At 43.1% G+C, this 25,763-nt stretch overlaps 1 protein-coding gene across 2 annotated transcripts in view; it reads right to left on the bottom strand.

Annotated features, from left to right (window-relative positions):
- Positions 1-25,763, bottom strand: part of pard3aa (par-3 family cell polarity regulator alpha, a) — a 338,263-nt gene that overhangs the window by 74,304 nt on the left and 238,196 nt on the right. For both annotated transcript variants that reach the window (XM_062379666.1, XM_062379667.1), the window contains exon 20: positions 6,977-7,105. In XM_062379666.1, coding sequence (XP_062235650.1) covers positions 6,977-7,105 — 129 coding nt within the window. The remainder of the gene's footprint in view (positions 1-6,976; positions 7,106-25,763) is intronic.

Raw genomic sequence — 25,763 nt, 5'->3', positions numbered from 1 at the left:
GCGATATTGACATTTGGGATGAGATAATGGCCTCGGCTAGACTGGCGACACGAAGCTAAAAGAGAGAGAGAGAGACTTCTCTTTCAGGGCTCAAGAGTCCGACATGGATAAAGCTAATAGGTGCATTTCAATAAAAGGGTATTAACAAGCAATAGCCACAGATGTGACTCATGCTTTTGTCATTAGTGTTGTTACAGTAAAATCCATCCTGCGTTGTAACTAATTTGCTTTCATACATGCATTAACTTTCAAAATAAGCTTGCATTTCCTGGCAATGACACCCGTCACATTTTCAGGGGAGAGGTCATGGCCCTTTTGTAAAACAAACCTTTCTGTCCGTGTGTTTGTGAAGAAAACATATCCACAATCCTAACCTGTCAATCTGCTGTGAGGCCTATTTCAACTTGTTCTGGCTGTCAGACAAAAATGCTGTATCATACAGTGTTAAATTTCCAGGTAGCAGCGGGTCTCTGTGGCAAACTGCCATTGGAACGCTACATGTATGCTGCAATTGTCATGATGTGTCAAGAATGAAACAATAAATCACAATATGTCTTTACATAAACAAAGGAAACCAGGATTTTCTGTCGGTAAAGTGTGAATCAAACTGACTTTGATGATCCAGTTACGTTTCATCCAGATGTCCCATTATGGAAAGGGGAGCTATAAACTACAGTAAGGCAGTAGACAGTAAGCAAATGTTTGTCTCGGTTTACAGATGATGAGTTTTCTTCTGAATCTCATTGAGTTGCTGTGAGATTTGGTAAAGACAGTCTTGTTGCCCTGAGGATGAATTTTAAATGGTCTTTCCTTTTGCAGCATTAGGTTAAAATCTAAATTTGCCTAATATTTCTATATACAGTGTCACAGAGATATTAGTCCGGCTGCACATACTTGTTTTTGTCAACCGATTAATTTGGTTTTCCTTTTAGATAATTATCCAAAACCATGATCTTTTCACAACCTTTACCATCTGTTTTAAAACCTAAAACCTAAAAACACCTGTGATAAAACACTCCCACTGTGTCCAACATTCCCCTCCTCCCCCCCATGTCTTTTCTTCACTGTAATATGCTTATTAGCTCAAAACCTTCACTGCAGCTAACTGCTTTCTTCTTGGGCAACCTGCAACTGCTGCTCCATGTCCAACTCCCCTCCTTCCCCAACTTTCTCCTGAGAGACCACCCCCGCACTGTACCATATATATATATACACTCCATTAGCCAATTAATGGCCCAGCATGTTAACACCGAGGAAAGTGCTGCCCACACTAAACACATTATTACTCTACAGACCCAATTACTAGCCCTTTTCCTCTCGTCTTTTCTTACCAGACACTACAAGAAGAAGGGACATTGCAATTTTGAATGCCATAAGCTTGGGAGGATTTTTATTTCAAAAAGGTGACAAGCAGCCCCTCTGTGGATTAAATTGTTTTGTTTTAGAAATGGAACAACATCTGTCTATGTCTTTATTTTAATTGTCTTGAAAAATGCTCATCAATGGCGGGTTTATCGCTGATGAACCACAGAGGTGCATTGTGAGCTTCAAAAGTGTTTGATGAGCTGTTCTAAACAAAGCTTCAAACACCGCTTTGCTATATAGTTACTGATGTGAAATATATATATATATAGTATAACACTATATCTGTACATTAATGTAGTAGTTGTCTACATGCAAGATTTAAGAGCACTTTTATTTTGTATTCAATTGTCATTTTCAAACCTTTCGATTAACATCGTATTTGAGGCTAAAGGCAACGCCTAGGATGAGAGACACTAATTTCATGTCTACACATGTCTTTGCATTCACTTTGTATGTAATTTAGACACATAAAACATTTGTGTCACATCATTACACATGGACCCCGACACATGTTTCTGTAACAGCTGATTTAAGTGAAGTTGTTTGGATGATGATCTAAAGAAATCTACCAGTTAGATTAATGCAGGCCAAGCAGTCAGACAGGCAACAGACCCTACAGTACTTACACAGATGTCCGGATGAAAGATACTTCCAGTATAACATAAGTAATTACTTGGTTTCTTGTATGTTCTTTGTATTGTCAGTGCTTTGCTCTATGTTCGTACAAATTAATTAACATCACATCTACCTTTGATTAAAAGATTAATAAAAAAATACAATGCTTACTCACTCCTTCATAGCAGTGCAGTGGAAAGGCATTTCCTCCTGGCCGGAGAGTCTAGACAGACTAATGATGAGGTTTTCAGGGCAGTAGAAGTTCAACGACTAATTCAGCGACTGACCATGTCTTCAAGGAATTCATGTGTCTGCCAGATGACATTATTCTGTCTTTATCCTCCAAATCCCTATTCCTATTATGTCGTTTTTTGTCATTCATTCACTGGACTAAACGGGAAAACTGCACAATCACAGTAACTAAAAATGGATTTGAAATTATAATCTGGCTAAGGGTTCTTTTCAATGAGTAAACGTGAAAGCAACTGCTTAACCCATTCTAATGGTAGAATGTGGGGCCTCAAATCAAGTCAAGTCCTTGTGAATAAATCTCACAGAGCAGTTGTTTTGGACCAACAAAACCAACAGACTCCTCCATATGTGTGTCAATGTTTAATCTACCCAAAGAAAGGCCGGGGGGGGGGGGGGGGGGGGGCTGTTGGTATTCTCAAACACTCATTTTGAAGTCAGCACACTTAGAGGTTTGAAAGCCTGCCTCCTCAATATGCATTGTTACCATGGTGGATGAAACAGAATGTATTTGCACTCTTACTTTCTCATCCAGACGCCTTGAATAGATTTTTCTTTTCAATACCCCCTCATCAAAACATGGTCTATTGTTCTGAAGTGCAGATGGAGGGCAGAATGATTCTGAATCTAATCAAAGTGCAGTTAATGACTCATGCGCGCAGCTGTCTGGGCAGAATCACAAACCTCCAATAGCCCATCTTTTGTGTTGACACTTGGCCCATAACAGCATAATGTAATCAGAAAGGATAATTGTGCAAGTTTCATGGTGTAAATTCACACTATTAATATTCACATTAACTTGCTGTAGGTATCCATGTAATTACAAATGTAATTACACTTCCAAATAAGCCAGTAGTAAGTTCCTTTGAACCCACTATGCAAATGAGAATGAAATAGGATACTGAAATAATGAGATGGTTTGACAAAGAGGAATGATAATGTTGGTGCCATGATCACATAGTACAGACACAAGGAAAGGAAAGGATCTGCTTTTTAGCCCTTTTTACAATGAACATGATATAAGAATCCAAGTATCCTCAGCTCAAGGTCAAACATGTTCCCTGTGCGTGTTGGACTCCCCTAGGATTGCCCTTTGTCGCACATTCTGTTCTGTGATTTTCATTTAAAGGATTTCAAGGTGCAGCCATGGTGAGGAGTGTGCTAGCTTGGGAACCGCAAAACTGTGTCCCTGCTTTTTATAAATAATGTGATTCTGTTGGCTTCATTAGACCGTGACCTCCAATGTGCACTGGGGCAGCAGTTCGCAGCCGAGTGTGAAGTGGTCGGGCCAAGCAGCAGCACCTCCAAGTCCAAAGGCATGATTCTCTGCCAGACAGTAGATTGCACTGGGGTGAGTTGTTGCCGCAACTGAAGACATTTAAGTACCTCTGAGTCTTTTTCATGAGTGAGGAGAAGATGAAGCCTGAGATGGGCCGGTGGGTCGGCGCGGCTTCAAACGTAATGTGAGTGTTGTACTGGACTGTGGTGAAGAAAAAACTAAAGCAAAACCTTCAATTTACCAGTCGATCTAAATTCCAACACTCACCAATGGTCATAAGCTCTGGGTAGTGACTGAACAAAGATTGGGAATACAAACTGCAGAAATGAGTTTCATCAGTCGGGTGCCTGGACTCAGCTTAGAGAAGAACTGCTGCTCCTTCATGTCAAAAAGAGACACTTCAGATACTTCGAGCATCTAATCAGGATGCCTCGTGGGCGATTTCCATTGGAGGTTTACTCGCCCATCTGGGAACAAACCTAGGAGTAGACGTGGAACTTGCTGAAGGGATTACATATCCCATCTGGCCCAGGAATGCCTCAGAATCCCCCAGGATGAGCAGCAAAGTGTGGCTGGAGAAAGACTGCCTTTGTGACCTCCAATATGCGTAAGAAAATTGATGGAAGAATGGAAAAAAACTTCAATAAAGGACCCCATTCTCGATCCATGTTTGTCTAAAAGGAATTGTGCTGACCAATCTTTGAAATACTGGTCAGATTTTGTTTTTATGGAGTCAGCAAGAAGTCAAACAACAAACCCGAGGAAGCGGGTCACTGTCGAGGAAAAATAGGCAGTAATGTGTTCTACTGTGGTCTGGTAAATGGGAACAAGGAGAGTGGCAGTGGAGTGCTGGCCGCTGATTAGAAGCCAGCCAGACACATGCAGATAAGAGAGAATGGACATCATAATCAGCTGCCACAGAGACATACAGGCTGAATGAAGTTCAGTTCAGGACGAAAATGAGGAGGGAACATTGTTAGGTTGTCTTTGTGTGCTCCCCACTTTGGCCGGAAAATGTAGTTTCAGGGCTAACGTGTGCAGAGATAAGTCAGAGAACGATAGAAGCTCCACCAACACCACCTGCCCTGTGTTCCTTTCTTTCCCTCTCCTCTCCCCAATGGCTCTGCATGAATGAGGCAACAGCCAAAGAGAAGGCTTCTCTCCAACCACCCAGGGTCCAATCAGAGAGCTTGTTGTCTTCTCAGTCCTCTCAACATGAGCCAATCAGGCAGGGCTGTCTTGGGTGCTGTCCACAGGCATAAATAACCCAGAGTAAAGGCTGCCACTGCTGGGCTGAACAGTGATTAAGATCAGCCTAACCACGGGCTCTAATGCTGCTTTGATGAGACATGAATCAACCAATCAGAAGAGCCGTATACAATCTGCCAACAAAACAATCGCCTCTGATAACCACTACATCAGGTCGATGAACTGCACTGTGCAGTGGTAATTAAGTCAAAGTTGTATGCACTCAATTCTCTATCATCTTTAATGCTGCTTCCATAAGCAGCTGACAAGATATCAATTATAAGAACATTTTCATTAATAATAAACAGGTCAAGTCTGTAAGGACTAAAAATGGCCAAACCATGAATTGCATGAATCATATCAAGGTCACAGTTTAAAATATATGACTATAGCTGCCTTATTGCAGGGCAAAAATGGCAGGTTTTATGAATTAATTTGCTTCACCTCTTCCCTGACTCCTATTTTGAATCACTAAAAGCCCCTGTCAAACCGTCTGCATTAATTAATGATCGCTAATGTCAGCCGAGCTGGGGGTTTGGCTGCAGCCCATCCCATATCGTGCTGACACATTGTGCTGGCTTGACGATTGCCAGCTTCGGGAAACCCGTAACGGACCGATCCATAATTTCATAAACACACTCTGAAATGGTCCCGTCTGCGTGGCAGCAATGCAATCAATCTGAGTGTGTACCTAAAGCGGAGACCTACGACAATTAAATGTAGCACCCTGGGAGTGTAATATAGTAGCGCAACCAAAAAAAACAAGACGTAATGGATTTCTGAGCTGTCGTCCTGCTGAACTCTAATGCTTTGAATATCGACTTGGCTTCATGGCAGGTTGGTTTATTATTACCCACCACCACTTCCCTCAGGATTCACTTTCCATTAACCGAGGGACAATCCTGGCCTGACTGAGTGATGAGATTTTGGAGCAGGTACAAAAGGAGGGAATTAGGTTGCCCAGGTTGGGACTGGAGTTCACACATGCAGAACGGACACAAACAAGACAAGGACTGAGAATGTGCTGTAAGACAAAGTAGAACACAAAGAAATTGGTTGACAGCGGTGAAAGAAGAAAAGTATGAGCAAGATTTAAATTGTGTGTGTGTGTGTGTGTGTGTGTGTGTGTGTCTGTGTGGGGAAGGGGGGAGTTGAGGGCATGAACTCTACATATCTCATGCCCACCATGCATCTGTGTTGATTCTGCTGCTTAAGATGACAGTTGTCTGGGAGCTGCTCAAAGGGGAGAGATCTGGATGGAGAGCCAGGCACACTGGTCTCCAGGCTGCACTGATGGAAATAGGTTGGGCCCTCAGCCAGAGGGGTCTGCACCCACATTTTGAGAGGACCTTCATTGCAAGTCATAGTTGAATACTGAAAAGAAATGTGCTCCAGCTTTTTGAGCGAGGCCTCCAGATGTTCTATTCAGCAGGGAGGAGGCCCTTTCTGAGTTTTTTTTTGTGTGTGTATGTGTTCACACTTGTTTGTGTTTGTGGTACCGTGCATTTTCAACACCCATCCATCCTTCTGTCTCTCTTCGCTGTAAGAGGGAACGGTATCAAGCCCTATTGTTTCTATTCAATTAGCTGTCATTACCAACGGCAGTTTGATTACTGAGTTCATTTGGCTGGTAGAGAACAATGGCAGCAGCAAGCTGTCTTTTTATTCAGCCTGCCACCAATATTGTCTTGCCTGCTGGAGAATTAAATTGGGCTTGTCTTTGAGGGATGAGGTGCACACGGAAAAATCAAAGCTTTCGCCTTTTTCTTGTGGACGTCCTGATGTCCACAAACACTGGAAGACACAGAGCCAAGAGGGCTGGATAAAAAGGAACAGCATATTCTTGAACGGTTAACAACCTGGTAGAGCTGCAGGAGAAGACAAATGCAGAGCTACATCGATTTCGCTATTATAATGAGCACCATTCAATCATGCCAAATCCACAGGGGCCTACGAGCACCATTAGGAGGTCAGTGCCTCTGAATGGCACAGGCAACAACAATCCATAAATGATCTATTTAATGTACTGATATAAAAGAACGGGACATTTCACAAATTGACATGTGAGTGCTTTCCCAGAATCTCTCGACCTTGCGCCACCATTTTGTTAATTAGGTAGTTTGCTAATTTTCCAGTCAGCAGTGTCTTTTTCCCCCTTTGTTCGGCCGGGACTTAATTGTTTCGGCTTTTAGCGAGCCAAGGCTCTGTCTGAGCACTCACCTCTCCTGTTCCAGCCTCATTCGCAGGGTCTCATCCTCTGACGCCTGCACGTCCTCCGCTTTAGATTTACTGGAGCTCTTCCTCTCCATCCTGTCTCCTGGTTGCTCATCCTTCCGGTGCTTTCCAAACCTGAGTAAAAGAGACGGGCACATTGGATTTAATTGAGGCCCAGGCTTTAATAATTTCAAATGCAATATCGATGATTTCCGTTTTTTTACAAATGCATTTCTCATCCTTTGTCCAGGTTTTTTATTTGAAATACTCAGTAGGAAATTAAAGTGTCAAACTGTCACAATCCTCAGTTTGGGTTTGTATTGGCGTGACAGCTCAGGAGGAGTCTCCTCGGGCACCCATTCGTTATCTAATGGATAACTTGGCCTTTTTCAAATAAATGCAATCAAAATGCAGCAAGCCATATAAAAAGATAACTCTATATAGCAAGTTCCCTCCCAGACATGTCTCAATCTAGCATGGCATGCAGTGTTAAAAGAAAGTCTGAAGCAGACTTTTTTAGAGATGGGGTAGGCTCGCCATTCCGTCCCTCAGCTGCAGAGTTTACTGATTGAGAGGAGCAGTGACAGCTCATGATTTAGTTTTGAGCGTGGAGGGAACAAACTACCAGCAAACGGGCGGGATGTAATGTAATGTAAAACTGCAGGCAACCACCAACTGGCGGCATCATTTGTAAGTTTCTAGGCGGTGTCACCAACTTCTACATTTCAATGACAGGAGTGACACGCCGCTGCGGTAAATCTGTGACAGCCTTACTGGAGGTGAGAAAAAGTCAAGCTGGTGATCGCAAAGTCCTCTGGTCAGCCAGGCTTGCCGCTCGGCAAATGAATAAGTGGAGTCTGTGGCTGTGTGAGGGGTGTGGGGGAATGATGGTGATGAGGAATGAAAATAGAGGGGAGGCATGCAGTTGACAGGAGTATGGCGCATTTACAGGGCTGCACACTCACAAACGCACGGATAATAAATGGACAGCTCCATAGTCGGACTCCACTGTATAACTCACAACAATGTGCTTGTGGGTAACACTAGGATCAGATGCCAACTTTATACATGTGCACAGAATTTAGGGATAAAGGTTAAACTCTCTGATGCGACAGAACAGGAAAGGCAATATCATGAAAGTGTGATGTCATTTCCTGCTGCTCCACGATGGGGCCAGCTGTGGAGGAAGTCCCAAATGGCAGGATACAGAAAAAGGATGTATTAAAGACAGATATCCAGGAAGTACACACAACGGTCATTTTGCACATGCAGAAGCACATCTGCACACCATATACAGTAGACTCAATGTCACTGTATCCACTACAATTTCTGGTATGTGGTTCTCAATATATATATATATATATATATATATATATATATATGCACCTGCAAATTGAATAGGTTTATCTGATCACTATATCTACATATGTTGATAACGTATGAGAAGTGATATTGGAGGAATTTTTATATGAAAGTGGCAAGGGTAGACATGATGTTGCACTTGAGGTTATTGTGGTTGCTTACAAACTAGGTATGGTATTGGTTCAACTCATCTTTTAATCACTTTGGTTGGATTAAACACAAGAGGTCCAATAAAGGCCTTAAATTAAAATTAAAACATAAATCCGACTTGGACTAAGGTAAATGTTGAAATCTTAGCGGAAGGAATATGCGTAACATCCTTAGTTCAGTTTTAACTTCCCCAACCGATGGGTTTGGAAAAGCCTTTTTCAGTTTTTCATTACATCTCTAATGAAAAGCAGAGAACAAGACACTCAGCCACAGTTGGAGAATATCAGAAAATATTACCATGAATGGCAAAATACTTCCTGTGGTAAAGCTGAGAAAGTTTGGTTAGAAATTGGTAAAGGTCAAATATTTACATGAACTGAAATGCTGTGCAAGAAACCTAACATTCTGAATGTGGAACTACAAGCACTTTAACTGGCTCCAAATGTGAAAACTCAATTTAAAAAATGTGAAGAGTCCAAACCTTGTGCTTTTGATTGTTGACTTTTGATTGTCAGGTTGTTGGAAACCAGGCCACCTATATGAACAAATGTGATGATTGTACAGACAGGGCAATAAGAGAATGTGTACGGACACAGGGGCACGAGGCCACAAGTGAAGGAAATTCAATAAATATAATCACAGCAAAGGGCTGGATGTTTATTGAGTGTTCATATTGCATAAGGTAACACTGTGTACTCGCACTGCACACAGATGTCGATTACGATGTTCCACATGGGCTTTTTTTTTTTTGCGGTCCCGTTCAATTTCAGGCAGCGGCACAGGAGAAAGCATTAAGCTCTGCAGTCTCCCAGCCCCACGCTGCTTCACTTCGAGTTTATTTTTACCTTCCTCGTAGCTGAGCTTTATTTGACAGTTTGAAAACTTTCTCTGAAAGAGGAAAAAAATCACATCAGACAAGGTTGACTTTGGGCCAGTGGAAGTGAATTAATTCATGAAATGGGAGACTGTTTCCCCTTATAGATGTTTATTATTCTACTTTACATTAAAAGCAACCGGGAGCTTTGTGGAATTGGCTTCTCTGAGGTAGGTGCTGCTTTGGAATTGTAATCTTTTGAATGGGCTGTGGCCTGGTGGGATACCTGACTTTGTCGTTGTGCAGGGAGCCCAGGAGAGGCAGAGGGAGTTATATGTGGGTTCCTTTGTAGCACAGATAGCATACATTACCTAATTAATTAATCAACAAATGGCTCTACAAAGGCATAAAACTCCAGGCAGGGGCTGAGAATGCTAATAAAAGTGAACCTGCTATCTATCACCAGGGCAGGTGACAGCTTCCCTCACCTCACTTCAAAGACTTTCATTAACTTCCCACGGAAAATTCACCTCCTTCTATACTTCCAATTCTCAGTCTCTTTGTATGCCAACCCACCTAACAACACAAGATAACCTTAGGGGAGACAAACTTCTGCCCTCAGCACTTTTTGTCCTCATTCTGGATCGACATCAATGCGGTCTGAGATTTGTCATGGTGAAACATATTGGCGGATTGGACTGAGCAGGATCCTGGGCCGCTCCCGTATGAAAGGCTATTCCCCCATCGCCAGTGGCTTGAGTAGCAGGTTCCACATCAAAGCAGAGGCGGAGGAAAGGGACCATCCTACTGGGACTATTAGACGGCTCGAGACACTTGCCGGTTTACCAACATGGCTCTGCCCTTCCTGTTGAAACCCCTAGTCCTGCAAATGGGGACTACAGGGGAGCACAGGATTATCCTCCACACCTTCAATGATGCACAAGCCGCAATGTAATATTTCTAAACAAAACACTTTCTTGGCAGAAAGAGATCGGAGATCAGAAATCTTTGGCATCAGTGTTTGTTTCAAGTACTAACTACTGACTTTCAACCCTGTCTCTGAAACTAAGTGTCTCGTCTGAGTAACGAAGGGAATCGGATAGAAAACAGGAATAATTTTTGGTTCATCTCGGTCAGGAGGGAGATAATAAACTCGGCTGTCTCTATGGCAACACTTGAGCCAGTATTGGCACCTTGGCATTAATTAGGACTGGCATCAGGATCCTTGTATTGAGAGCGAGGTTGTTGAGGCTTGATAATAAGATATTGATTGGCAGCAGCAAGTCATGGATAGAATGGCAATGGAGGAACTACACTGCAGTTTGGCAAAGAGAACTTCATTTGACCTAAAAGACTGACCAGCCGGTTTTATTGCAATGTGGCTGCACAGTATTAAAACTACCACCCAGAAGTCTGGAACTGCATTGTTCAAATCATTTTTCAGTGCAAGCTGCAACAGCTAAGTGAATTTAGTATATTATGAGTATACAACTTGTCTCTCAATCAAAACAATATAACAACAAACCTCATTTGATGACATTGTGAAGCAACACTAAACAATGGGAGTTGTTTCCTTCAACACCATTGGCCAGGAAAACCAAATAAAAGACTGACTTACTGGTTCGCAGTGTGTTTTTCCTTTGTCATTCATAACATAGGTCTAGTAATTTTTAGACAATCTACTCAATAATTGTTAGATATATCATATCATTGATCTCAATCGTCCACATACTAGCTTTTTCCAGAAGAAAGTGGATCTTTGAATCAAGATTATTAACATGAATGACTATTTGACTTGCATTAGTCACCATTTGAGCAACACCTGGACTTCCCCATTCAAGCAGGTGAACAATGATACGCCATTTACCTCTTCAAAAAGCTCTGATCTTTTTCTGCCTCAGTCCCCCGGACCAAAGCTCTGTTTAATGATCCATTCCTAAGCATCTATCTCACTGTGACGGACACCAGGTAAGAGTGATGAATACAGAAATGCAGAGGGGCCCCTCAGAAGACAAAGAACAGAGGTGCAGAGAGATGGAGATCACAGAACCACCTGGGTAGAGAGATGTTTAGATAAGATTAAATGAGTGCAAACACAATAGCTGAGTACGATGCTGTGTTGATCAGACGTATTGTGATTTGCACACAGAAACCAGATATGATCTTTAGGCTTCTTTCCAAGCTCCAGCTGATTTATGCTATTCATCATTGTTTGGTCTTGATAATGTCTGATTGGTCATTAAACCTCATTTAGACACCCAAACATGTGTCAGCCATATATAATATGTGCTTTATTAATGCTGTGATAGCCACTGTTGCGATGAAACATTGAGAGTGAAATTGAAGTGTTCAATCAAAGTGTTCTCGGTCACACATCAGCTGACAGCATCTCATAAAACTAAACCTTTTTATATACTGACATAGTGACAGTATATAGTATTCGACATAGTGGGTTATATCTGGTTTTACTGCATGTATTCTAGCTTTACCTGAAAATAAGTCAGTAAATATGTACTCCATTCAATATGATACATCATGCTATAGCACTGAAAACAGAAGGGTTTATACTACTAGCAGTCGGTGCCTCATACATCATCTTCATTGATTTTACAGGGTAATAATACTTCAAGGCTGCCGCACAACAGTGTAGAGTAAAAGAAAAGTCCAGGGCAGAATTTCCAAACAGTGAGTAAAATAAAATTATGCAAAGCCTCAAAGCCTGTTTGATTGTTACAATCATTTAATCTGGGGAGCAGATTTGAGAGAAGCAAATCTGTTTTGACATCTACTGAGGGGAATTTTGTGGTTTGCTCACAGGAAGTTTCTGACTTACGGAGCAGGAGCTGTCTATTCTTTTCTCTTATCTGTGGTTCTTAAAAAGTAAATCCATTGATGCCAGGGACCGAATGGTTTAACCCTCACATGATGCACTTCTCATATGTTTGGTTAAATCTTCTGGCATTATTCAAACCTGCAAATGGAACAGGTGAGCCAGAGAGGAGGAAAAAGAAAGACTGCATCTATCAATTTGAGTAAGTGACGAGATGATGATTTCAAGGGCAGACAAAAAAGAATCATTATCGTTTCTGCTCAGCGGACCTGAAAGTTAATCCAAATCTCCCAGGGCGATGTCCCCTGCAGAGGCCTGATGTGGTGTCTGAGCCCCCATCCCTCCAAACCGTATTGGTTGCTGCGGGGAAGTAAATAAATAACCATGCCTCCACCCACTGCATTTCATTGTGACCATCCGTAAAGCGCCGCAGAAAATACACTTTTATTCAGAGCCGAGAGACAATATTATCCTCTTATTGATGGCAAAAAGTACACAGCAGAAAGTTAAGATGAGAACAAACACACTCACACACACACAACGCTCCTTTTCTATCTTCTCCCCTCCCTGTCAAGGGCAAGGCCATGCCAATAGGAAGAAGTGCATGATTTCTACACAGTGCAGCACCGAGGGCAAAACCCTGACAGTGGCATGTAATTTTAATAGCTCCTTGTTAGAAAAGGTGAGGCTGTCGGATTTGTCTGTCCTCCTCGCCAGCTAAGTGTTGTTGCAGCTGTGGCGAGTAAACATTCTCTTCCCGGGGTGACACACACAGATGCCTTGTAAAAAAATCCAATAAGACAGTCAGGGAAAGAAAAAGGGAGCGAGAGAGTTTTTTTCTCGCCCCTCTTCCTTACAAATCGCATTGTGACCCAGCGATCGTTAACAGGCATTAAAGGGGCATTCGTTATCGTCGAGTGGCCTCTGCGTAACGTTGCCACCACCGGTTTCCAGGGACACCGACCCCGGAGAGGTATGGGAGGATATTCTCCCGTCATTCCTCCAGCTTCAAGCTCAACGCCGGCCGATTATCTCCTTCCCCGCGGAACTCATTATCTGCAACCTGTAATGTCAGTCAGCGCTTTCCCTGCTCAGCCAGACCTCTTTTGAACCAGAATCTACAATTTGATGCATCTCTTAAGGAAAGGAAAGGGGTTTTACGAGTTTTAAGAGAAAGACTGCAATCCGAGATTCATCAGAGAATGCGTAAGATCTGAGGATTCACCGCCGTGGGGGGATTGTGTCTTCAGAATAACACAACTCTTAATGCAGCTTCACATCTCACTGCCTTTTAGAGGGACTCTGCCTCTTACAGGTCACAGCAAGATATGACATCTCTCTGCTTTCACTCCATTGGTCAAGGACTTGCACACAAAGAACCAATTGATTTCCACCCAGGGGGGTTGGGTTGTTGATTGGCTGCAGCTATGGAGGGAGGCCAGCCCTAATTCTGCCACCGACGGTGTGAAAACAGTGGGTAGAGGTGCAGGAGGAGGGAGGATGGGAGTCAAGATGGTTCATGCCGGGTGGAAGAGTGGCGTGTCCCGCATTGTGGAGGCATGACATGCATTTATGCATGACATCAGGCCGTGCCCCAGGAGGGGGACAGCGCCACGGGCTAGATGAAGATAAAATGATTCTCACCAGAAACTTCTATGACTCTTCGGTCTCCCAGCTGAACAAAGAAGACACCACTGACAACGTTGGAGAATTCTCTGTTTCAGTGACACTCTATGTGTTTTTCCACCATGTCAAAACATGGAAAATGAAAAACAATTTGTGGGTGTACGAATTGTGAGTCAGATTATTGTATTTAAATGACTCTTTTCATCCAATATCACTGTACCAATCCTGTTTACCATAAACTGGTTATTGTATGGAAATGAAGATTTTCGGCCAGATATACAGATGCACAGAATTTGCTGTATCGCCCTTTCAAAATAATTGTTTTCATCCTTACATATATATCTTTTTTCTCTGCTCTGTCAGTCTGAATTTTCTTATATTTCTGTTATTCTACAGCTCGGTATTCTCCGATCAGTATTTCCCCTCTCTTCACACTTCTCTTTCAGAATTTATCTTTCTGGCTTGCTTTCGTTGGAGCCAGTATGTGTGTCCAATCGCCTGATCAACAACTGCATTCCACCACTTGTCTCGTTGTAAGTAGACATAGATAACCAAAGACAAACAGAGTCTTTCTACACCACCAACAACACCCCCGCAGGAGGAGGAAAAAGGTTTGGACTAAAATAAATGTATGCGTGTGAAGAACGGTCAGTCACAGAGAGCCACAGGGCTATTTAAGGGTGGTATCCCATCCTACAGATACTTCATTGTACTTCCATACTGTTTAAATGTGTGTGTGTGTGTGTGTGTGTGTGTGTGTTTGTGTTTGTGTGTGTGTGTTTATGAGTCTATGTTTGTGTGTTTTTGTGGAGGAGGGCATGGTAGATTTAAAAAATCAGACTTAATCCGCTCTTATTGAAAAAGGTTCTTTATAGCCACAGAGACAAGACGAAACACAGACACAGCGCTGCAGAGACATCCAAGATGGTAGAATTACATCAGAGTGAATGGCCAAAGATGTTCCTCGCCTTTAAACTAACAACTTTCAATATCAAAGCAACGTTCAGCTCTGGGGATTTGTATGAGTGTGAGTATGAGTGTCTATAAATGTCCATCTATCTATGAAAAAGTACTTGCACATGAGTGAAGCTTATGTGCTGGGAAAAAAATAAGCATTAATCACTATGAGTTGCCAATTATTCATATTTAAGCAAAAGCAGGTGCACACAAGGATATGTGTGTGTGTTTGTGTGTGTGCTTGTATATCAAGGGACAGCTTGGCTTGTCCATATTTCATAACAGCCTGTGCAATACAAAGGAGGAGGCCCAGCCCAACATGATTGCCTTTAATGTTTCACATAAATCACAGAGTTGTGTGTGTGTGTGTGTGTGTGTGTGTATATGAGAGCGGGGGGTGGGGGGGGGGGGGGGTTGCACACACACAGAGGAACACTTCAAATGCCTGACACCACTGATTAAAGCCTCTCATTACAACACAAATAAACAGTCCAAACACATTCATGCATCCATCTGTTAAAGTGTAAGAGCGCAGTGAGCAGCGACTTTCTGTGGGACAATTTGCATAAGAACACTTCAGTGGCTCTGAGGGAAGTTCAGGTGAACTTTGTGTGTGTGTATGTGAGCATTCGAATTATTCAAAGTATTAAGCGATGCACGATTCATGATGCGCGATTTACTCGCTTAGAGAGGAAATCACGATTCACTCTCAAATTGTTTCTTTTTTCAAAATGAATATTTATTGCACTCAAATGACCTGCAAAACGAAACTCAACAAACAAAAATATGATTGAGCCTGATCCGATATTATGGATTTTCAGCTGATGTTTTCTCGTCCTGTACAGCTTCCTCACATTGCAGTTTGTGATGACGTTTAGGGCGATTGTATCAATTTGTAGTGTTGTGGTGTCTTAATGCCACGATGGCAAAACACAACTGGCGGTGTACATGGTTTTGACTTTCATTGTCTTCTCGGTCTAATTTGTCCATGGCCACTGACACCATATCAAAACAGCAAACCACATAATGAGTTTGTTTTGAAATGTGTCTTTCTGCAGCTCGGGCTGACACACACATTCACAGACACACACAAACATTGTAATCGCACACATCAAATCCTCAGACTGGTTTAAAACGTATTTTGGTCTCCATGAACATAAATGAGGTTCAGGTTTATGTGCATACCGAACGAGGACATGAGCTCAGATCACTAGTTTTCACAGTTAAATTAAGGAGGAAATTTACTACTTGGCCTGAGCAGGGCCAGATAATTTTTTTGTATGAGCACAGTTGTGTTGTTTATCTTATTCCCAATGCATTCCTAGGTGTTTTCTTTGAATTTTATTTCATTGATTTTTTTCTGTCCCCAAAGCAAACTTTTCTCTGCTTCTCCATCACTCACTCCCCCCCCCCCCCCCGTGGCTTTCTGCTGCTGTTGTGGGATGACGCCACATTGTCATTGGTTAAGGGATAAAGTAAGGGTGCTAAAAGGCAAATGAGCATATTGATATGAACCCAGAGATAGATTTTATTAATCATGCAGCCCTAAAAGTTCTGTTCTGTTATTTTAGTTGCAGATGTTTTGTCGTTAATAATACTGTGCTCGCTCTGTCTCTGACTTCTCCAAAACAGACGTACACAAAAGCCTTGAATAGCAACAACCCATGAATAGTCAAACACACACATTTGTTCTCTCAAGGCCATATGCAGTGCATGTTCACTCACAGTTGGATAAAGCCTAACCAAACTGACACCCCCCACTTCAGCCCGCCCTCCAAGTAGGGGTGCAGGAATATTGATGGGTGGGGGACGACAGCGCTGTGGTTTCTCAGTGGAAGCGGTGGCTCAGGCTGTGACCTAGATACAGTATGGCACACTGCATTCCTAATGGGCCATTCTGATCACTGCCACTCAGCGAGGGTCCTGCTGCACGCCTCAAACACAACGATCTCAGCATTCAGCAGACACAGCAGCCAAAGTCTGCCCAACTTTCAACAATGGCAGCAACTGTGGATGTTAAGGTACCACAGTAAGTAAAAAAAGGCCACTTGAATTCAAAAATCGCTGAAAAATTACTACTGATGTGTAAGACATTTACAGGATACGGATTCCACTGAAAATAGGTTTGGTGTTGTATTTCGAGCTTCTCTCATCTACTTAAACCCACCAGGAGATGAAGGTGAGAGGAAATAGCTTATGATTATTGTCATGACACAAGATTACCTCATAAATTAACCGTATTCATCAAGCCCCTCTCCTTGTCTTTTCTGTTTTGATTATCCTTGCTTCTTGCAGTTGTCTCCCAACTAATTTACATGCTGATGAGTCTGGAGACAGATGTGATGTGCAACACTCAAATGCCTGATTTCCGAGATTTCCTGCCTGAGGACAGGGGAGGGGAGAAGTGAGGCAGATTTTCTTTCTCGTAAACGTCAGACTTTGAAATACAAGCATGGACACGCAGCGGCCCAAGCGTTGTACTGGAGTCCATCGGCGAAAGGAGACAGGGGAACCGCTGATCCGTGATATACATCCCTCCCAGCATTCAGAGAGCGAGACGGGAGAGGTCTTTCTGTCAATGCCACAATGAATCTACAGGGCGGCTGAGAAAGAAGAGGGGCGAGGGATACGGGTGGATATATGGAAAGAAAGACGGAGGGAGTGACAGTAATTGTGAAAAAAGTGAGGATGAGCGAGAGCAGGGATCCCAAAGGAATCGAAGGGATAGCGACCGTATATCACGAGCAGGATTAGATAAATACTGCTGCACACTCCTCCTCTGTCTACTGGCCTTGTACAGGTGGATGATTTTACATAGCAAAATAAATCAAAATAAATACGAGAATGAGTCCTTAAGTACGTCAAATTAAACATGCGGCATTAAAGCAATTTTCAAGGCAAGAAATAATTTATAAAACCTTTGTGCAATGACTGTAAAGAAAGGAGACAGCAAGTTCAATAAGGGGATTTGCTGTTACTCAAACACATAGAGGGTTTTACCTGCTTTAAGTCTTAGGGTTAGGGTTAGGGTAGGGGTTAACCTGTGATTTACAGCACAGAGGGAAGTTGCTTTAAAGCACAGGAAGAACATGTGGTTTTGGGAACAGTTCCATCAACCACAATGATACTGATATACTGGTCTTTACGTTCCACATTCAATAGCAATGTCTTTAACATTCTTCCTTGTACAATATCCACATATGACATCTGAGAAATATGGTTGAAGAATGGTTGATTAGGCAACAATTATACTGGCACTCTGTTCCAAGCATCACACTATGACCCAGAGTTACAGTCAATTATTAGCTGACCTCTTGTGGCCGTAGAAAGAAAGAAGGACGTCAGGTGGTGTTGTACATGGAGCGAAGTCCACGTTAAGAGGAGGTCGCAGTGGAGGCTGCCGTTTTTTTCCCATGCGAAAGCACCAGTCATTGTTGTTTCTTTTCTAACCCTAACCCCTAACCACGAACATTCAACACATTTAATTGAATGTTTATTATCGAATCCATGATGATGAGGTCCAGTTACCTGAGGGAGGATTTATGTTATCCCAAACCACAATCTATTTATAAACACAACCGTAACTTCTGTGCTTACACCTAACCACATTATCACAGCTCCACAACTTCAATCACATGTTTGTTATTACCATAACAATGTATGCTTGTCATACAAGCACAAACCTATACAATCATTTAGTTTGGGGGATTTTTCAGGTTTGGTGGATGCTTAGGATTAGACAATCATTCAATTAAAGAGAAAAGGATCACGGTAAGAGTTAAAGCCTACTGTATAACGTTTACATCACTACATAAAGGACAAGCAAATTCTGCTATTGTCAATCAAAGTTGGGGTATAAATCAGAAGGGGCAGGAATAAACAATATGAATGTTATTCCTCTGTAAATTGGGTTAAATATACATTTGTTGGTACAAACAACAGCTCACACATCTTGTTGTGGCGTGTGGTGTCCAATTAGGAATCCTTTACGACAAAAATCGGGAGCAATGAAATCCTGATATAGCCATGAATAGAATCTCAATGTCTCTGACACGTTCGCTAAAGACAGAAATAAGATCAGAGTAGGAGTGAGAGGTGGAAAACCGGGAGAAAAAAAACAGACAATTTCACTTTACATGCCGAACACATGTTGGAGACGCTGACAGAACAAGAGGAGTATGGATGGTAGCTTTAATTGGTTGCCTTGGATGGAAATCCGAAGTGTGATTCAACATCGATTGATATTACCTCTGTAATTCAAAAGCAATTTTCCCAGCTTATTTTCTTCCTGGTCCTCACTGTGATTGTCTCTCTCCCACAACCCATCCTCTCACTCACAGGTAAGGGGTATGCACACATCAGCAGGTGAGAACTCAGTGGATAGGAAAGGTCATTTCAGCCAAAGGCCTCCATTTCATTACATGCTAAGCCTGAGAAATGGGTGAGCAGACTAGCAATGAGTCCTACTGTAGCGGGCAGCACGCTTCATTTGCATAGCACATGGGGGGAAATAAATAGGTTCTCCCATGTGCATTTCTCACCTCTGTCTCTGTAATATCAAGCATGCTTTGCATCTCAAATTTAGCTAATACTTCACTTCCCTCCCTTCCTTGGACCAACACATACATTTACTGTGATATTGTTTATTACAAGACAGCATTAATGATTCATTTGCACTATTTAGAAAGACAAAATGGGATTTTGCCATTCTTAGATCCTTGTACGTGCTCTTAATATTTTCTCATTATGGTTCGCCTGCACCTGTCCTCTGAGAGTTGACTCGCATTGGAACAGTCATCTCTCAAATTGATCAAAGCCAGCCGCGCAGGAGCGAAAACATAACATCAAAGTGGATTCAAAGTGTCTCAAAGTGTGAAAGACAAATATCAAACAGAGAGGGAGGAAGTTTAGAAACAGAAGGCGGTTTCTGTTTAGAACATCAAGGTTGATAAAAGGAAGAAGGATGGAGACAGAGGGAGGTTGTTTAGCAAGGGAGTGCAAAGAGAAGAATGAGGAGAGGAGAGACAAGGACAAACAAGGAGAGACGAGGAGAGACGAGAAGAGGAGAAGAGAGAGGAAATTAAAAGAAAAGAGGACAGGAGAGACAAGGACAAACAAGGAGAGACGAGGAGAAACGAGAAGAGGAGAAGAGAGAGGAAATGAAAAGAAAAGAAAAGAAGGGGAAAGACGAGAAGTGAGGAGAGAAGTGACTAGAGGAGGGGAGAAGAGAAGATAGGAGGATAGAAATGAAGAAGAGAAGAGACGCGGAGAGAACATAAGAGACAAGAAGAGAAGAAAAGGGACGAAAAGAAAAGAAGAAGAGAAGAGGAGAGAAAAGAAGAAGAGAAGTGAAGAGGAAAGAATGTACGAGGTGAGAGAGAAGCGACAAGAAGAGAAAAGTAGAGACGGGTAGAGGAGAGGAGAGAAGAAGAGAAGAGAAGAGAAGAGGAGCGTGCAGGGTTTCCATGGGTTGGTGTTGGTGTGATTCCACTGGGGTTGGATCATTAGTAGTCATGGGCCTGGTAGAGTATGGAGGGCTGCACTGCTACACTTAATTTGAGCTCTTTAATAACACACTTTATGAATTCAGTCATGTTTGCAGCCCTCTGCCTGAGACACAGCGTGAGAGACATCGGAGGATCTCATTTCAGGCCAACAGGATTTCAGATTCAATTAACTACACCGTGCAACACCACCTCTTCACAGGCGCACGCACACACACACGCACACACACAGCAGCCTCCCCACGCTTCAAGGTCTATCTCAGAGCACGGCATGATCATTCTAAATATAATTACTCCAGGGCTGTCTGATGGGGGCCCAGCGCTGCCCAATCACATTTACATCGATGGGGCCGAAAGCAGAGGAAGTGCAGCCGGACAGCCAGACCCCCTCAACCCCCCTCGGTCATGTCTCATTCGTGCATGGTGGTTAAAGTCACAGAGCAGCCTCACCTCCCCCTCCTTACTCGCATCACTCAGCCTCCCCCCACCAGATATTGATGATGACATCTTATCTTTTGACACCACACACAAAGCTGTACCTGGTGCACAGACAGAGTTTTGTTGTTTTCTGTTTTCCTCTCCCCACCGCTGCGCTCTGTGACGGTGACGCTAATCTTCTCAGCGGGGCGCTCTGTTGTTAGTTGTTTGGCCCCCAGCTGGGCCTCTTTGGTACATGATTGGCATGGGAGTAATGGGATGTCACAGTCGGAGGACACTTTGTGCTCTTTTGTTTTTCCTGAGAAGTTAGAAAAGATGACCCTCTCTCTGCAGAACGCCCTCAGTGACATGATCGTTCTTTTTTTGCCGTGCAGCCATCTAAAGGTGATACTGAGGTACGACGGCACTCGGCAGAGCTGCCAAAGTTCATGATTGAGGTCTCACTGAAATATTCAGCCATGACAGGAAAAACTTGCAGCTCACACTCATGTCACCTTCTCCACTTTGATGTCAAACGGTCAGTAGCACATAAGTCACTCTAAAGTCGACAGGAAGCCACTGTGTTGTCCACAGCTACTTAAAGTGAGCGACTCCTTTCCCACATGAAGACGAGAAAAGCAATTTCTGGAGCTGATCCGATTTTTCCGTCACAATCCAATGTCTGTGATGTGTTCCATTGTCCTTTTTTTTTTTATGTAATTATCTCATTACTCCGATTCTTCTCATCACCTCGGCTGCCAGTCAGTCTCGTGTTCAGGCTCCAGCTTGACGCTGTGCCCCACGCTTGCCTTTACTACCTCAGCACAGACATGATGATGAGTGAGGCAGTGCAAAGGAAGAACAATTATCGTTTTCTCTCAGATTACATTCAGCAGATGTCAGAGCCCACATGTGGAGGCGGCTAATTGCTGTCTCCAAATCAACTGTGGTATAATGCTGCAAGCATATGTGAGGGTGTGTTGCAGGAGGTGGAGGGGACGAGGGGTTTATTATATAGAGGAACGGTGTATGTTGATCCATCAGGCAGCACGCTCTTGGCTCTGCATGTGTGTGGGTGTGTATAAAAAGCCAGGCTAATACATGTGTCATGTCGGTGAACTAATGATCAAACCGGCTTACCCGCCATCAGCTGTTCACACCCACACGAGCAGAAAGAATCAGATGGCATGAAGACAGGGAGAGGCATGGAAACACGCTCACTACCTACTCTCGTGCTACACACAGATGAGCCTCCATGGTGTGGTATCCATTTTTTAGGGCATAGTCATGCATCCATGCAAACACACACACACACACACACACACACACACACACATGTGCTCCTAGCATGCAAAGAATATACAAATTGAAAGATAGAAAGCATCCCCACACGTCATCTTTCACTACTTTCCTTTCCAGTCCAACCCCTCCCCCCGGTGCACCATGTAGCCTTGAGTAGGGCTGCATCCGCAGGGAGGAGCAGGCAGATGAGGTCCCAGAGCAGTGATGTAGGGTTGAAGGGTGGAGGGTGGGGGTTGCAAGGCTGTCACACCGAGCTCCTGTGTCGGTTGATGGCTTGGCGTGAGGCATGCCACTTATCAGATTGGTGGTAAGGGGGGAGGGGTAGCAGGGAGGTGGGAGTAAGAGTATGTGTGTGTGTGTGTGTGTGATGCCGGAGCCCATTAACAGATCTAAAAAACACAACTCGTTTTATTTATACATGGGCACGCAACTATGCATTACACACTCATTTACATGCTCTTTGAATCCGCTCACGCTAACACACACACACAAAGGGTAAAATATTCTAAAAGAAAATCTGTATAGATGCTCCGTCCCCCTGCAGGCGGACAGTAGCACGATGCCGTGACTGCCGCTGTGAAAAGCTCTCTTTTCTTCTCATTCTCCCTTTCTCTTCCCTTCCCTTCGCATCCTCCTTTCCCACTCTCCCTTGGTGCCCCAGTTCACTCCAGTGCACAAGGCTTCTCACCCAATCCACCCCCTCCTCCTTTCTGGCTCCCGTTCCCTGTCCCAACCATGCTTAGTATTTTTTGCAGCCTTTACACTACTGTCTTTCCTTCCTGCTACTGTTAGCTTTTCCTACTATATAATTCATTTTCCTCACAATTGTCAAATACACATTTAAACAAATAAAAATAAATTTGACGTAGAAATATGAACATGCAAACACACACACGCACCCACGCATGTGCACGCACACATACAAACACACACTGTATATCAATATTCTGAAGACAGAGATCTAATGAGCCTATTTAACTCATAATCATATAAATTTTCACATTGTTCTAACAATTGAATACTTAGACATTTAATACATGATCTGGAGTGTGTGATTTGTATACGCTTACACACACATCAACACATCCAGAGATGGGAGATGGTCATTGAAGGAGGAGGTCAGTCAGTCACGAGCAGATAAACAACACCTCATTAGGCATTTTGAAGGGAGTCTCGCAGGCTGCGGCTGAGACATCATTGTCTGCTAGCCTGCTAACAGAGCCCTGGGCAAAGCTCCCAACCTCTAAATAAAACTGATAGAATCAGAAAGTAATGATCACATGTTTTCCACTAGAAAGGAGATGAATAATCACATATAGTGGTTCAGGGGATTATATCCCTGCAAAGGCAGACATGGACGCACACTAATAGATGCATCTAACATACATCCCTGAAATAACAGTCAGTCGCCGAGGGCAAAATTTGTATCCTATGGATGCATGCACATATCCATTCATAAGATTATACGTAATCCATTAGTGGATGGTACAGGACTGTGTACCAGGCTGCCTGCCATCCTAGAGGCAGTGCACTGTGAATCCAGAGACGCAGTGAAGCCAGGCTTGTACACTGCAGTGTCTTTAGCTCTGGGCTTTAGGCAGTCAATTTTCTTTCCATCATGCACTTGCACACTTTCAGTCATTCTTGCATTCACAGTATTTATCTCACTCTCTCCATCTATCCTCACTCTCTATATTAGGCTATCCTCCTTTCCACTGGCTCTGATGTTAATGCACTCCCAATCAGACAGTCCATTAAGCGGACGTGCACTACACGTTCATCAGGCCATCCAAAGGCCTGCATGCAAATGAGCTCAAATTGGAGCGCGCTGCAAACTCTTTGAAATCTCCTCAGAGAGAGAAGGTGAGTGTTGAGACACGCATGTGTGAAAAATGCAGGAAAAAGTGAGAGCCTGCCTTTCTATTTTATGCAAATGAAACCCTCTGAGACAAGCATTACAAATGATTAACCCAATCACCATGTCCTTTTGATGTTTCCATGCAATAGTGAGACAGGTGAAACTTGCTATAATGTAAATTATTTCAGTTGTGTGTTCAGTCCCAGTCAGCCAAACAATTTGTGATAACAGGAAGCCTTCTGCATTTCCAAAAATTATCGTCAAAACTTCTGCAAGACTTTGTAAATACAGATCTTTCACTTTTCGTTCCTTCTCCTCCATTTCAACCTCTAAGCATTTCAAAAAGCTCCACTTTGTTCTTTAGAAAAAAGTTTGATTATTTATCCAGTGCGACACATTCACACTCACCTCAGTTATTTGCCAGGGAACGGAGAGAGAAGTGAGAAAGACACGGTAGATGTGTGGGTGTGAGTGCTGTCGTAGATTTAATTAGAAAATTGTTTGAGGTATCAGCAAGGAGAATGAGTAGGAGAGAGGGTAGAGACAAAGCTTTAAAGTCGGAGCGACACCCTGGTATAGGAGGCTACCTCTTTGCATTCAGGAGGCACAGGTCCTGGTGGTAAACGCACGGAGAAGGAGGTGAGTGTCAGCGAGGCCTGCCACATGCCAACTCTTAAGTGGCAGTGGCACTCAAAGATAATGAAGAACGATGATGAGGCACAGGGCTCACGTGCCCAGCTGAAATCATCAAGCAGATGCCCATCGGCCTGAGCACACAGCCCCTCAAAAACGTTTGCCAAAGGTGCTGATCATGTCGCACAGTGTCAAACCCGTGGCTCAGATTTCCTCTTTTGTCCATTAATGCAGAACATTTCTGTGCGTGCACTCCTGTGAACATATGTGACCTGGTGTGCAACAGCATGTAGGAGCCATTATGCATTTGCACCACAGGATGCAAAGACAGTTGGGTAAAAAAAAGCATGAGCGAAAATAATAGAAGATAAGCAAGCACCCCACATTCCTCAATCGTGACCTCAAAACACACTTGTCGTCTTTATTGTTCATTACTGAGCTGTGCGCCGCGATACGCTAACTAATCCAATTAAACTAATCCACATGAAAACAACTTACGGCACGATAAAGGCCCGCACTGCCTTAGACATTAATTTATTCCATATTCAAATGTGCACGGCATTGAAATAATTAATGTGACTCCCACTAATTTTCCTTGGGGCAGAGATACTGAATGGATACCTGCAGGATGTTTATTTTTATCTTGAGTCGTTTTGCATGTTTCTCTTACTATTGTCTTTTTACTTTGTATGGTCAAAAGTCATGTAGGTTATTTACTGTTTGGTAAAGGTCTGTTTTTACACATCAGTGCTCTGTGGCAGTTGTTTTATAACACAGACTGTATGAAAGCAACACAACATTAAGCAGTGGGCTTTTCACACACGAGGAGCACAGCCGGAGTTTCGTTAGTTGGACGCATTCACAGCAACACAGCAAGCTCTGGAGCATTGACGTTTTGATTCTGCTGCGGAGATCATGTGTTTTTGTTCACAGCACATCGAAACCGGCATTGATATGCTGCTTGAATCTTGTCTTATCGAGTTGGCATCTTCGTTTATTGCATCTTATGGTATTTATTTTCTTTCTGTTTCTGTTTTGAATCTGTGCTGTGCTCGAAATGTCATCAACCTGCCCATTCACTCAGGGTGAATCCTTCGTACGTGTATTCTCACATTGACTCATTCAGACATTATCCAAAGTTTTAACTATTGGGGCTCGCAGGAGAAACTGAGTCGGAGGCTACAGCCCCTCTGGATAATTTCTGGAGTTCAGTGCATGTCTGAAAGCATCTTGAATTTAATGACTTCCAAATAATAAATATAACAATATTGTGGAATCTGTCTTTGCCTCTGAGGGTAGTCGGCCTCGACAATTTTCCAAAGCAAAAGGAAAAAGGTGCT

The sequence above is a fragment of the Platichthys flesus genome, chromosome 21 (assembly GCF_949316205.1).
Source record: "Platichthys flesus chromosome 21, fPlaFle2.1, whole genome shotgun sequence".
In the NCBI taxonomy this organism is placed as follows: Eukaryota; Metazoa; Chordata; class Actinopteri; order Pleuronectiformes; family Pleuronectidae; genus Platichthys; species Platichthys flesus.
The sequence above is the reverse complement of the archived record's forward strand: the minus strand, read 5'-3'. Positions and strand labels throughout refer to the sequence as shown.